Consider the following 15,393-nt stretch of genomic DNA (forward strand, 5'->3'; position numbering starts at 1 on the left):
TTGGTGGGGGACATGCAATATGTATATGGTGAAAATAAAAACATTTATGCAGTGTTGCAAACGCTGCGTGAAGTGGTTACCAGTAATCATAATAAGAAAAAGTTAAAGGATCAAGCGATTTTAGCTTTGGACTTCGAACGTGCGTTTGATTCGCTGAACCATAATTATATGTTTCATGTTTTCCACAAAAGGGGCATACGGGGGAATTTTCTCTCAGCACTGCAAGGGCTATATAACAATGCTGAATCGAAAATACAGATTAATGGGTTTCTAACAAAAACGCTTAGCATTGTCACAGGTGTCCGACAGGGAGATCCCTTATCCATGTTGGCGTTTTGTATTTCCCTAAGTCCCCTGCTTGCCTCTCTGGAAGCACGGTTACAAGGAATAACTATTCTGTCAAAGTCGCTAAAAGTTTTAGCTTATGCGGATGATGTCACCATTTTAGTTCAGTCACCTGTTGATGTGGACACGGTTCATAAACTAACGACTGAATTTGGGGTGTATTCAGGCCTTCACATAAATGTAAAGAAATCCTGTTTGATGTTTTTAAATAATTCTCCACCACACACACCAGTTCAACACTTCCCTGTTGTAAACATTGTAAAAATACTTGGTGTAGTATTTACGCCTGCTTTGCAAGGAATGATACAAGTAAATTATGATAGAGTGATTGGGAGTGTAAAAGCAGTGCTACAAATTAATAAGTTTCGAAACATTAGCTTGCAATCACGAGTCACGTTTGTTAATGTGTATGCTCTTTCGAAAGTGTGGTTTATAGCCAAAATACTTCCGATGCGAATGCTGGATGTAACAAAGCTGAAAAGTGCAGTCAACTGGTTTGTTTGGAATGGGCAGTTGTTACGTGTAAATCACGAGACCTTGTGTTTAGATAATGCTGGGGGAGGCTTGAATCTTGCACACGTGCACCACAAGAGCCAGGCGCTCCGCATTCAAGCGGACATAGAGACGATGATTCAGAGCCCTGATAGCCTTACAAGTCATGTTCTTCGAGACTGCTTGGCCCATATACAGTTGGATCCCCCCATAAACGTGACTAACCTCCCCCACAACCTTAGGTACCTCCGTGATACCTTAGTAGAGATCTGCTATGGCTTGTTACAAACTCATACCCTGCCTGTTCCAGTGGTGTCGCACATGTACAGAAGAATGCGTGTAGCGTCTCAACAGGCTGTAAAGATAGTTGCAAGACACCCGGAAGGTCGTTGGCCTGTGGTGTGGAAAAATATACACGCGAGGCATCTCGCAACAAGAATACGATCGGCGTGGTTCGTTATAGTGCATCAAATACTGCTGACTCGAGTGAAACTCTATGATCTGCACATGGCAGATTCATCATTATGTTTAATATGTAACGTGCCTGATAGTTTAGTGCATAAGCTCAGTGAATGCTTAATAACCGCTACGTCATGGAAATATGTTGCGAAACTCGTAAGTGTCATCTGTCGTACCAATGAGAAGAATATTACAATTGAACATCTTCTGTTTCCCAATTTTAGTTATTTCCCTAAAAAGAAACAGAACAGTGTATTGTGGTTACTAGGGCAATATGCTTGGTTTGCCTCTACTTATCAGCAAGTTGACTTTCATGAACAATTTGTGCATTATTTAAGGCACACATTTCAAAATATGTCGGCAAACAAAAAGAACAATGTCTATGCGAATTTTCTAAATGTAATATATCCTAGTTTGTAAAACCTGTATAGTAATCATGAAAAGTTTGTTATAATCAGATGTAAATAGTAAAGGAAATAAAAAAAAAAAAAAAAAAAATGGCAGAACCTTGACACCGTCTTTTAACACCTGGCGAAAGAATAACACGGCACCTGGTGCCTTTTAACTTGACTTTAAAATCTTGCTCAGGGTTGGCCCAAAAACGTTTCTCTCTTCAGATACATAAAATATGTTTCCTTGCGTGTATTCGTTTCAGGCACGTAGCCAGAGGGAGGGATCGAGGAGTTGAGGCCCCCCTGAAATCCTAAAAAAATATCTGAATTAAATATTGTATAATGGAAAATATTTTTTCTATCTTAATAAGCCATGGAACATGTGACTGTAAAATATTGACATTCACAACTATTATGAACTGATTGTAAAAAAATTAAGATGTTTGCAACACTAAAACATATTTCATTTGTTAAAAAAGTTGTTGATAAAATTTGAACATCAAAAGAATGGCTGTGAATACTATCTATCATTGTGATTGTACAAGTGTGTTAATATAGATATATATTCGAAAAAAAAAAAAAAAAAAAAAAAAAAAGTCAGTAAAGGTGTCGTCCTGGAATGGCAGAGGTTCCAGGTTCAAATCCCGGAGCAGTTGGAGTTTTTGGTTGCTTCCAATTCATTACCTCTTCAAGCCCATCCTTTACCCATTCCTTCTAAGTCCTTTCCAGCTTCTCCGATCAGTGTGGAAGCCAACCACCATTGCCTGTCCTAGGGGGCCGGTGGGAGGTGGAAGCAAGATCACCAAGTCCAAAGACCTACATACCTGCATGGCCTCAAAAGGCAGGATGATCCCCCTTCACTGACTGAGCGATGAGAGAGCAATTTTGCTTTTTGCTCTCCTGGAGTTAGTTGAGCCCCCCCACCAATAGATGTCAGACCATCTAGTGGTGGGGTTCTGAATTACAAACTTCAGACTATTGCTTATAGATGGCAGTACTGTGCAAACTTGTACTGCCATCTAGTGGAAAGTTGCCAAACTACATCTACTTGTACTGCCATCTAGTGGCAAGTTACCAAACTACATTCAGTATAAATTTACATCTTTCCATACCATGATGAATTGAAAGGTTCAGATTCCTGATCGGAGATGGCAGCACCATACTGGACATTTCTGCCATCTAGTGGCAGGGTACCAAACTACATCCAGTATTACCTTGCATCATTCCAAACCATGATAGTAGTGGTGTCTCAGAAACTGACCCGTCCTCAAGCTTTTGTCTGTACGCTCGCTCCAATTTTATTTTTATAATCATTTTTAAAAATAATGTTTATTTTATTATTAACAGTATTATTCCTCTGTGGCCGTGTGGTCGAAGATGCTGTGCTTTGGATGGCATGGGTTCAAGTCTGCCTGTATATATAGGACCAGGGTCAACCCACCGTCGTGAGGAAATTGGAGAGATTAGGCGTGAGTAGCGTAACCCGGTCTGGAAAATCTATAACTGCTGAGGGTTGGTTGAAGATCTTCATACCCTAGGTAGGATTGTGGGAGGGAGACTGGCAGTCCGGAGATAGGCCAAGACCCTTCGAGGGTGGTAGAGCCACAGGTTATGGTTATTAACAGGAATATGCTATCAATGATTTGTGTTAGCAAATAAACTACAAGCTTTATAGTTCTGCAATTCCCTAATTTTAATAAATATATTTACATCCTTCTGATTTTCACATTAAAAAAATATTTTATTTATTTCATTAAAATTTTCAATAAAAATAAGAAGTTATAAAATCAAACACACAAAATACAACATTAATAAATTTATTTCTTTTAACAAAATCTTTCAACTAAACAGTGGACATTCAGGCCCGAGATTGAACGAGGAAATATATTTTGTCCTCTAGTAATGTAACTGGTAGGGGTAGGATGGATTAATCAGTATTTTCCTTTTTTCAGGAGATCAGTGATTTTCTCTTTATAAACAATGGTTTTAAGATGACCCCAAAGGTAAAAGTCAAGGGGCGTAAGGTCCAGAGAATGCGGTGGCCACTCAGTGAGCCCTCTTCGACCAATCCACTGACCCGGGAGCTGTTCATCCAACAACTGTCTAACACAACGCATAGTGCGGAGGTGCGCCGTCCTGCTGGAAATAGGCTGGTAAATTGCCGTCTGGGTTCATCAGTGAGGGGACACACATCTTCCTGGAGAATATTCAGATATCTCTCCCCATTCAGGTTGCCATGGATTAAGACAGGTCCCACAATTCGGGTGTTCCATATTCCACACCACACCATTACCGCACGGACTTCCTTACAAGGATCTGTCCACGATGGGTTGGTATCTAACCAATAACGATGTTTCTGCTTATTTACCTCACCGTTCACAAAGAATATGGCCTCATCGCTAAACAGAACACTTTTCGGGAACTGGAGATCCTCGTTGCAACGAGCCAAAGCCCAGTCTGCAAACTGTAACCACCTGTCTGGGTCATCCTCAAATAAGAACTGCTGCATTTGAATTTTGTAGAGATGCCACTTGTTAGTATGCAACACACGGAGTATGGATCTCTGACTCCTGACACTGATGCCAAATGCCGGGTACTGCATTTCAGGCTCTTGACAAAGGATGCCACGATTTCCGTTGCTGTTTCTTCATCGGTAGCTGTTCTTGGCCATCCACTACGTTCTCTGTCGCTCACGGATCCAGTCTCCTTAAACTTCTGCAATACACACAACACTGTGGTATGTGAGATGTCATCTCTCTCTGGATGCTGGGCATTGAAATCTTCTGCAATGACCTGACACTGCGCTCCCCACTTGTAACAACAATTTCGATCCATTCTTGGAGGGTTAGAGTCATGTTAGATCACCTGGAACAAATAAAAACCAACCCATGACATTACGCCAAATGCGAACTTCAACTGTGAAAATATCATCACCAAATAAAGTTAGGGGAAAAATAATTGCATATTCTTATTTCTGAGAAAAAGCACATGTAAAATGATATGCTACATGACCCCCTTCCCATTTGAAAATCTCGATGTAATTCCAAGATGGCCACCATGATGCACACTAGCCCCATCTGATGTGCCCCACCCCAATTACCCATATCAGAAACACCCCAATTACCCATATCAGAAATTTAAAGAGTGGTGCCAGACGTTTGCCTCATCCTGTATATTCAAAATTAGCCAACACAGCAAATAACCTACTCAACTTCCAATTCTTTCAAATTTGCACTTGTCTGAAGTATTGGTCCCATTTACATCTCTCAGTTGATGCTGAATGCTCTTCAGGTTTTCTTCCAGGCTACAGCTGCTTTTGTAATATTACTTCACCAAGAAGATCCTTCCTTCAAGGACACAGGGTGCCTCATTAGCACTACACACTCTACTGCAATCGGAGAACTAACAAATATGCAGACTAAATTCCACAGTATAGTGAAATTTGCTCTCAAGTTTTAGTCAGCATCTCTAACATGGAAAATATTTTAGTTTGTTTCGTTAAGTCCTCTATTTTACATCCTGTATATGTCTTTACTATGAGATACATGTTTATATATGGTCATGGCAGCATCTACACTGCCAGTATCCGTAGCACGTAAAATTTATTTGATGAACTGGAAAAAGAGAGACTTCCACTTGATCATGCCAGTATCTGTATCAAGTTGGAACACCCTGATATAGTCCCGTCTACATTAGGCCAATCACGATACAAACCATAATACATGACACAGATACAAGTGTGAATGCAACATTTCTTACCAAGATTTCTACAAAGTCTTTTTTTTTTAACATTATTATTTTTGGAAAATTCACTTTCTAATTTTTCACTAAATCCTAGACCCTAGTTATAGTGATGTGACAAACACTAGTCATTGAAAAGAGGCAAGAGAAGCACCAGAATCTCTTTATGGAGGACCAGTGTTGGAAAAATATTTTGGAAACAAAACTGAGTCTCCCTATTGACTGGACCACTGGCATTCTTAAATAATACATGGATCAGGTTTATAATATTTATATTTTATATATACACAGAAAAAGGTTCTACACGACTAATATCAGAAAAAAACCTCTTCAAAAGCTGTAGACACACCAACAAAAACATAAAAATCAATACACATAGACAATATTTACAGAGTTTGTGTGTGTGTATGTATATGCATTTAACATGTCAACAATGAAAAGCCTGCTGAGAAAAAAAAATCACATTTTAACACAACAACTGTAAGTTTACATCTTCATGTAAAAATAGATAAGTCGAACAGTATGAAACAAAAATGTTCAATTTTAAGTTGGCAAGAACACTTCCAGTGACAACAGACAAGCTTTCTTTACAAGACAAGCTTCCATGCTCATTTTTTTGATAATCTTTTGACTCCCACAAAAAAGCATCCAATCTAAAAACAACATGTTATAAACGTTGATATAATTGTAAACCTCTCCCCTCCTTCCGTTTACCTTCCAAGCATCTTATTTGCAAGTGCAGAAAATTATTGGTGTGTCAAAACTACCACCTTCATGTAACATTTTCTTTTGCAACATTCAATATCATTTTACACAAACAACACATCCTGTAACATTCCAACCATTAAATAAAAATCCCAAAATTGTGTTCTCTATAATAATTAAAAGTATCAATAATACGTAATACACTAAGTAGATAATATTTTTTCTCAATGTTTGGGAATCATACTTGTGTAAAATTGTTTCACTACTAGCTCCAAAAAATAAATTTTGCATTTTTTAGTCCACTTTACGAACAGATCAACTAATCAGTGTGAAGAGATATCTGAACCACCACGTGCCTCCACCAGGTATCAAACCCGGGACCCCGTGATTACAAAGCAACAAGGTTACCATTATGCCATTAGGGAGGCTCATCTTGCAACCTAGAGGTCTTAGATTGACACATATCTGAGCATGGTGGACTTGAAATTTTTTTCTTCATCATAAGTAATAAACTCATTTAGAGTTTCTCTCACTTACAAAGATGCCTGCTTAACTTTTAGTGTCGGGTATTATGTGTTTTACAATATAACCACCGTTCCTCATACATGTTCAACATTTAGCATCTGCATACAACAAGAGTTGTAACACTGTATGTTGATAAGTTAGCACATGCAGCTGAAATATGTGGTTAGAAAATGCACCTTTGAGACAGTTTTGACACACCACATCATGTACCTGAATTCCTGCTTTGCGTATAAAAAATAGACCTTATATAAATTCCACTGGGTTTGTGTACCACAATTGTCCATTTCATTAAATCCTCACATTCTAAGTTTCCTATTTACTTGCACATGTTCATCTAGGAAGCAAGACTAGTACAAATGTAACTTCAGTTCAGTCTCAAGTACATTAGTTCCATCAATTTTTCATTTCTTGCAATGAACCATCCCTACAGATCCCTATACTGCCTAGTACCTACATCCTTAATCACAGGTATGACATCACAGCTCTTATTCAAATTACCTACTTTGCATCATGTACTACCTACTAACTTCAGTTTGTATAACAACAGCTTCTGCAGTCCTAAAATATGCATAAAACCCAACAACCACTGTTGCTGTGAAAGCCAAAAGACGAATGTACTGCTGCCGATGAGGGAAGCGCCATGCAGGCAAGAATCTGTCCATTAACATTGGCACAAGAGCACCTTGAATGCCAGGTCGAAGTCTTCGTCTTCTCTGTAAAGCTAATTCCTCCTCATGTCTCATGTGTAGGCTGTAAATAAAAATGGTAATGTTATCTTGTGATATGCAATGTAGACAGATACCAAAATATGCATGAATATTAGATACAGACTAGATATGTGACTCTTACCAATACCAATTTCCAATAATTATAACCAATCTGGTATCAAGTTACAAATGTTTCAAGAAGAAATGAATGGTTCATTTGCTTTCTTAAAGAATGTCTGTGTGCATGAGACCCAGTGATGGTAATTAAGGGAGGGATGGCTGCCCTCCTCCCCACTTTTTGCCTCTAAACTAGGAATTCTTAATGCTTAGCTTTGTCTACCAAGAAAAAGTAAGCTGTCCATGCCCCTTGCCTCACCTCACAGGCTATTCATACAAATATTGATAAACAGCTATCAATAAACTTCCGTCAATCCCACTGTTGATAACTGATTGATTTGCTGTATTATAATTCGATTTTGGGCCACTTTTGGCTAATTTGCGAAGATGCGGATGAGTGGTGATATGATGAAATTGATGAATGGACACTCACAAACATCCATGCAGAGGCCAGGATTCGAACCTGGGACCCCTGTCATCGTAGTGCAATGTGCTAACCACTCTGCCAGATGGGCCGGGCTGCCTATAGTTAATAACTATTTACAAAAGTAGTATCTTAATGTTGCATTTCCTGAACTGTGAAATCTGCATTTGATTGCCGAAATCCTCAAGTGACAAGCAATATGGGTCACTCAATCGCTTTGGTGTGAAATCTCCCTAATACAAAAAAACAGATATATCATCAAAAATTAATTTGTCCACGTATATTTTCAATGGTTAGGGACATGGTTGTTTGCCCCAATTAATTCAGATAATACGGGATTGGGCTACTTACTTATATAACTATACATGGAAAAAATTGAATCACACACATGCACTGCAATTTTCTACAAAGTAGATAGGGATGATAAATAAAGACACCAGACACTACAATTTTGTAAATTTGCAAAAGCAAATTTCCTGACATTTCCAGGTTATCCAGTTCAAGAATCAAAATTTTCCAGACCATTCATTAGAGAAATTACTGTACGGGAAAATGTCTGGAAAAAGGATACTATATTTTAGGGAAACACTCATACCTAGAATCTCACTTAACCAGGTTTCAGAATATTCACTTCACATGTAAAGGCAATAACAAAAAGGGAAAGTCGTACTTGATGTTGGATAAGAGGACGGAAGCAAAGTATCAAAGATGATGTTTCGTGTGACACTTGCCATTGTAGTGATTAATAATTAATAAATAATTATTTCTTAATTTCAAAAATCATAATAATTACACCAGGATTTCTGCTATAATTTACATTGTAAAATTTAGTAATATAGGTATCACTTCTCAGAACTATCTACCAAACACCCCCCCGCTCCAAAATTAAAAAAAAGCAAGTGTCAAATACAAAAATGGTACAAAACATGACCCCTTTTCCTAGAATATTTAATATAAAATTTACGCTAACTACAGGTAATTCTCACTAAATCAAACTGAAGTATAGTTTGTCCATGACAATATTTTTGAAAAATCTTGCTATTCCCTTTGTTCAAAAGCCTACTTGAGTGCACCAGCAATGCAGTAAATTTTTGTACATAGAAAAAGTAAATTCTCTGACTTTTCCAGGTTTTCCTGACTGGTAGACACCCTGACTAGTGATTCTTACATCTTTCTTACTTACTTTCTTTGTGAAATTTCCTCCACTTCTGCCTCGATGCTCTCCGGAGGAAACTCTTCGTACAACCTGGTTGCTTCTTTCAGCAACGATTCAAATGGAAGATCATCAGGCACCTGCATTGGCACAAACAGAACATTTAGACTCCACATCAGCATGCATTAAAATTTTTCGCATATTAAGAGAAAAAGCTCCTTCGTACATTCTAGGTCTCTGGTCAATTCTCCATAAATGCGTATTGAATCGCTTGATCATAAGTAGAGCACAGATTTGTATGAAACCTTGAAATGAAAATGTCAACGAATTATATAACTGACATGATTTTGCATAAGTTTTATGCATAGGCATGCACACGGGGAAATTGCCTCCCCTAATCATGGATGTCCGCAGATTTTTTCCAACAAGGTATTTTCCCATGGGGTATTTATTACCCCGATAATAGTGTTGCCCCTTCAAAAAATACCACTTGAATTTGAAATTATCGCATTATTGTAAATTACTATAACTGAAATCAAATTATATACTTTTAGGTTGACATTTGATTTCTAAGGGGAAGGTTTGGCCCCCCTTCCAGACATTCATGTCCCTACAGTATTATACTTTCACCTAGAAATTTAGTGTAGAGGAATGTTATCGCCGTTATTAAACATCATTATATTCTTAAAGAAAATCAAGTATTTTCAAGCCAATTAAAGTTCAAAGCAACTGTGGGAGAAGGGGCTGCAATGGTGCAACTACAGGGGGACAATGGGCATTGCCCCTCCTCCCCAACCTAGGATGAAAATCAATTCTAGTGGGGCAAGGGGGGGCAAACATTGAGGTAAAAGAGAGCAAGACTAGTAGAATCTAAGAGTACTAGCAGGACCAAAGGATACTCAAGATGGAATTAGCTTTCATGTCTTTCTTGCATTATTTCTTCCAGATGGCCAAGAGCACCGCAGGAGACACAAAGGGGTAATTGCCATCCTTGATATCAAATTTTATACAACCAAAAATGCATAACGTAAAATTTTCTTCCTCACTATTCATACTATGGGAATGAGAGACTCGGTAATAGATAATTAAGGTACTCATGTTTTCCGCGAGGCTGTTTTGCATTGTTTTCTATTGATTTCTGTAGCCACTGCCGCCATCCTCGTTGGAGTTCGTTGTGGTGTTGCTTGGCACGTTTCTGTTGTTTGTTTTTTTTCTGAATCGCTGCTAGGTGTGCTGTTCATGGTAGTAGTGTAGTATCTGAATATAGGTCAGACACACCACGCCTTGCTTCCGTTACTGCAGCAATTAACACCGGTGAACAGCAGACGACATATACGCAGACATACATGCGACAGCAGCACACCTAGCGGCGATTTGGGAAGGAACAATAGGGGCGTGCCAGGCGGCGGCACAGCAGGTTCCGGCGGGGATGGTGGCGGTGGCGACCGAAATTAGTGGAAAGTGGTGTGGGGCAGCTTCGTGAGAAGCATGAGTGCCATAATTATTTGTGATTCATTAGGAGTCTGTGCATAGATAGTCCTGTCGCTGCTGTTTTATGGTTTTCGAGACCAAAATCCAATGCTGTTGCTTCTAAGTATCTCCCCAATTGTTCTTTGCCTCCTACTGGTGATCGAATCGAAGACACTGACACAAATGGCAATATCACTAACCATTAGGATATGCAGCAGCTCCTCTGTGTAAAAGCGCATCTGTAAAATCAGCCACACCACACAAAAATAAATCATTAAAATGGCTGGAATTACCAAGGTAAAAGCAAATAAGAAGTGTAGAGGAAGCAGAAGCATACTGCCACCAGCTTTTTAACTATTTGTGCAATGTGTTTCATTTCACAAACCTGTGGCAGACTTGAGGCATTGTCCTCCCGAGGTACAGCGATAGCGGGAATGCTTTCTTAGGCATGGTCAAAAAAAGCAAAGGAAATTCAGCCCGAAGACACTGACACAAATGTCTTTTCGGGAAAACTGGTCATGTGGCATTTTTTTTAAAATATATAATCTTGTGTAGTAGTAGTTGTACGTTTGGTGTTTTTTCTTGTGTAGTGGTTGTTATGTGTTTGTGTGTCTTGTGCAGTAGTTGTGCTGTGTAGTGTGTTTGGGTTTGTCTTGTGTAGTACTTGTGGTGCCTAGTGTGTTTGTGTTTATTTTGTGTAGTAGTTATGCTGTCTAATGTGTTTCTGTTTGTCTTGTGTAGTATCGGTGGTGTGTATGTATGTGTTTTGTGTTGTAGTTGTGCTGTCTAGTATGTTTGTGTAGTAGTTGTGCTGTCTAGTATGTTGGTTTTGTCTTGCGTAGTAGTTGTGCTGTCTAATTTGTTTGTGTTTGTCTTGTGTAGTAGTTGTGGTGTGTTTGTGTTTATATTTTGTTATAGTTGTGAAGTATTTGTGTGTGTCTTGTGTAGTAGTTGTGCTGTCTAATGTGTTTGTGTTCGTCTTGTGTAGTAATTGTGCTGTCTAATGTGTTTGTGTTTGTCTTGTGTAGTAGTTCCTCCATTCATATTGGGGGTTAGGCGTAGAGCTGACAACTCTGCACTGTAAAAACACATGTCAAGAAACAACAATATAAGGCCATGGATGTTCCCAAGGTAAAATATTCCGTATGTAAAATAGTCCCCCGTTCGGATCTCCGGGTGGGGACTACTTTGGGAGGTCTCTGGACTAAGGATAAGATCTACATTAGGAATAAGGATATTAAATTAGGCACCTGGAATGTTCTGAGCCTTTACCGGCCTGGGGCATTTCAGTGTACAGTTAATGAGATAGTTAAGTATAAATTAGATGTAGTAGCTGTCCAGGAAGTTAGGTGGCCAGGAGAAGGGAATTGTAAAACTAAAAATTATACTTTTTTCTATGGTGGTACTGACAATCATAATTTTGGAACAGGCTTTTTCATAAATAATAGAATTATCTCGGCTCTTAAAACAGTAGAATTTATTAATGATAGGATATCATATGCAGTTTTACAGGGTAGGTGGTGTAAAATTATTTTAATAAACATACATGCACCAACGGAAGATAAAGATGATAATACTAAAGATGATTTTTATACAGAGTTAGAACAGGTCTTTGATAAATTTTCTCAGTATGATATGAAAATTCTGTTAGGTGACTGTAATGCACAGATTGGCAAAGAAGATACATTTAAACCCACGATTGGTAAAGAAAGTCTTCATGAATTAAGTAATGATAATGGTATAAGATTGATTACTTTTGCAACCTCAAAGAATTTAATTGTGAAAAGTACCACTTTTAAACATAAAGATATCCATAAATATACCTGGTCTTCTCCAGATGGTAAAACTCATAATCAGATAGATCATATTCTCATTGATAAGAGAAGGCATACTACAGGGAGGTTATTTCAGTCGTTCACCGCCAGCGTGGCGGCCGTTCAGCGGACTCTTCATGCAACAGGTCCCGGCAAATTGCATTACAGGAAGTCCGTAACAGAAACCGCTTGTTTTCTAATGTTTCCACTTTTCACAATTACAGTTACAATTACAATTGAAATAAGCACGTACCTTGTCGCAAGGATGCTGGAAAAGGTGTCCTCGCAATTACAAATATTTCTGGCACATTATTTCTGACATCTAATCTTAGATTAGTCATCGCTACTTTATCCTCAGTTGTCGCGACAGCGCCGGCAGCTTATCGGAGGTTGGGTGAGTTGTCAGCCGCGAGAGGGCGCTTCATACTGCATGTGTCGGCAGTGATGCCAACCGTAGGGACATGTCCCTACGCATAGGGACTTTTCACTAAATTTCGCCCGCGTAGGAACGTAGGGACAGATTTTGCCAAATGAGGGAAAACGTAGGTACTTCTTTCAATCTTGGTAAATTACATTTTATGAATTTGTTTATCTGGATACTTTAGCGAGGAGGAGAAAAAAGAACTAACTAACAGATCTCCATCAGAATTTTGGAACATGTTATCGGTTACCAAAAACTTTCAAGGCAAGTTCCTTTTTGAAAACATTTCCACTCTCGCGAAAATAGTGCTAACATTGCCGCATTCTAACGCGGAAACGGAAAGAATATTTTCAATGTTAAGTGATACAAAAACAAAAAAGGGAAATAAAATGGGACCAAAATTGTTAAAGAATGCAGGAAATACAGCATCACCAACCAACATCTATCTCTTCACAGCAGCAGCATGTATGACTTCAAATAACATAATCAACAGTAAACGACTCAACATTATTCATTAGGGGTGTTCTGGATTCTTTACTTTAAAAAGTCGTTAATTCTCGACGTTTTCTGCCTTGTAAGTTTCTGGAACTTATCGAAAGTTGTAAGTTTTTATTCTAGAAATGCAAAAACAATCACTTAAAGTGAAAATGACTTGTAAAATTCGAGATTTCCAGTGCTTCGGGAAATTTCGAACATTTCCCGTCCCGAAAATTTTCCGACTTGGTCGGGAAATTGCAAATTTTTCAGTCCCGAATGTCGGGATTTAAAAAAATTACCATCCCGATCCCGTCCCGACCCAAAAAATTCTGTCCCGCACAACCCTATTATTCATTAAGGCAAGAATTTACAATACCGGACCCTTCTGTAATTTCTATGCTACGTCTTATACTCACGAAATAATTATTCGTGATGATTTATCTCAAATTAACATGTTGGGGTGAGGGGGAAAAATGTTCATTAACGTGTAGAAGTTGTAAAATAAGCTTTTCAATTCTTGCAATGATTCTCCGTATACAAGTATGGTAGCCATATTTGTTGATATGAACAAATTACAATTAGTTACGCTGTCTACAGCGTTGCCACACTGTTGATTTCATACTTGGAGAGCATGGATCGTGTAAGAATGGCGGAAGAGAACAGTAAAAAAGTTGTTAATGTTGTACAGATTGTTAGGTGGAGTGTGCAGGAGGATGGCTGTGGGCTAATTAATAAACTTATGGATTTCAGTATATTGCCCAAAGAACGTGCTTACATGTGACAGCGACAATCACGATGTAGAAGAACTGATTTGATTACAGGTAAATTTGGCAACAGTACATCAATCATAAAATTGCAGGATACGAAAATAGCGTCTTCGATGATGAACGTTTCCCGTTAAAGTGCTACGAAAATAATATTTTTTATCGGTTCGTAATCACAATTACCGCAAAACCATTCAGGAATAGCCCCACTGAGCATTCTCGGTAAGTTTAGGTTAAGTTAGGTTAGGCAAACATAGTTAAAATTTGGGCTCGAAAAAAACATGCACGGGTAGCCCAACAAACCATTGACGGATAGCCCCACGAACCATTCAGGTACGGTTAGGTTAGGTTAGGATAGGCAAACATAGTTAAAATTTGGGGTCGTAGTAATATCAGGAATGTATATTTCGTTTTTTAAGTATTGGAAACACAAAATCTTCCGGTAAATAATAAGCAATCGTGCCGATCGCGGACCACTCAATGTCACTTATTTTGCAATTTCTACACGTGACCCCCCAAATCTTAACTTGAAATTCGTGATTAGGAGGCCTCAATTAGTGAGTATGCAAAATATTACAAAAATCTGGGAGGGGTCATGTATTGTAAATTCGCTCCTTCATTAATTGTGGAAGCACCGAGCAGAAAGATTTGGTAAGTAAATGTGTATATTTTATCTTCTGTTTTGCATGCTAATGAGGTGTTGTTTTTTTAGTTACTTTACTTGGCGTAGGGACATTTGGTCAGTTGTAGGGACATTTTGACTACGTCTGTAGGGACATTGCTGAAAAATGGTTAGCAACACTGTCGGCTACCAGACGTCAGTGTTCGTTCATGTTCAATTCTGTTTGCGTTCAACAGTACGCGTGTTGCTTATACTGTGTTATTGTAATGTGCTACTCATGGCCAGTGCTTTATTGTGTGTTAATTGTTATTCATTCATTACTTATGTCGTTAAACAAATATAGTCTTGAACAGAGAGTTTTTATGTACGATAATTACGTGAAAACGAATTCTTGCAGAAAAGTGGTCAGGCAATTACGAGACACAGGATCTCTTGAACCTAAGAAACGTGTTGTATTGCTGTTGAAGTAGGTCATTTTCAACATCTCTTATAACACAGGAGGTTAGTGATCATCATTATTATTACTTTTAAATATCATTTTACGCTTTCGGTTTGCTTTATGCGCCGGGATGCTGTCTTCCTTTCTGTCAACTGAGGTTAAGTAGCGATGTCTAATCTAAGATTAGATGTCAGAAATAAGGTGCCAGAAATATTTGTATGTGGGAGGACACCTTTTCCAGCATCCTTGCGACAAGGTACGTGCTTATTTCAATTGTAATTGTAACTGTAATTGTGAAAAGTGGAAACATTACAAAACAAGCGGTT

General features: G+C 38.5%; 1 protein-coding gene across 1 annotated transcript in view; it reads right to left on the minus strand.

Moving 5' to 3' along the window:
* Positions 1 to 5,684: 5,684 nt before the first annotated feature.
* The window catches only part of LOC146001625 (TBC1 domain family member 20), a 31,559-nt gene continuing 21,850 nt past the window's right edge, over positions 5,685 to 15,393 (minus strand). Inside the window, exons 7-8 of the mRNA XM_083139173.1 lie at positions 9,091 to 9,200; positions 5,685 to 7,409 (exon numbers count right to left, since the gene is read on the minus strand). Coding sequence (XP_082995299.1) covers positions 7,175 to 7,409; positions 9,091 to 9,200 — 345 coding nt within the window. The 3' untranslated portion in view covers positions 5,685 to 7,174. The remainder of the gene's footprint in view (positions 7,410 to 9,090; positions 9,201 to 15,393) is intronic.

The sequence above is a fragment of the Lepisma saccharinum genome, chromosome 17, assembly GCF_977018435.1.
Source record: "Lepisma saccharinum chromosome 17, izLepSacc3.1, whole genome shotgun sequence".
NCBI classification, from domain to species: Eukaryota; Metazoa; Arthropoda; class Insecta; order Zygentoma; family Lepismatidae; genus Lepisma; species Lepisma saccharinum.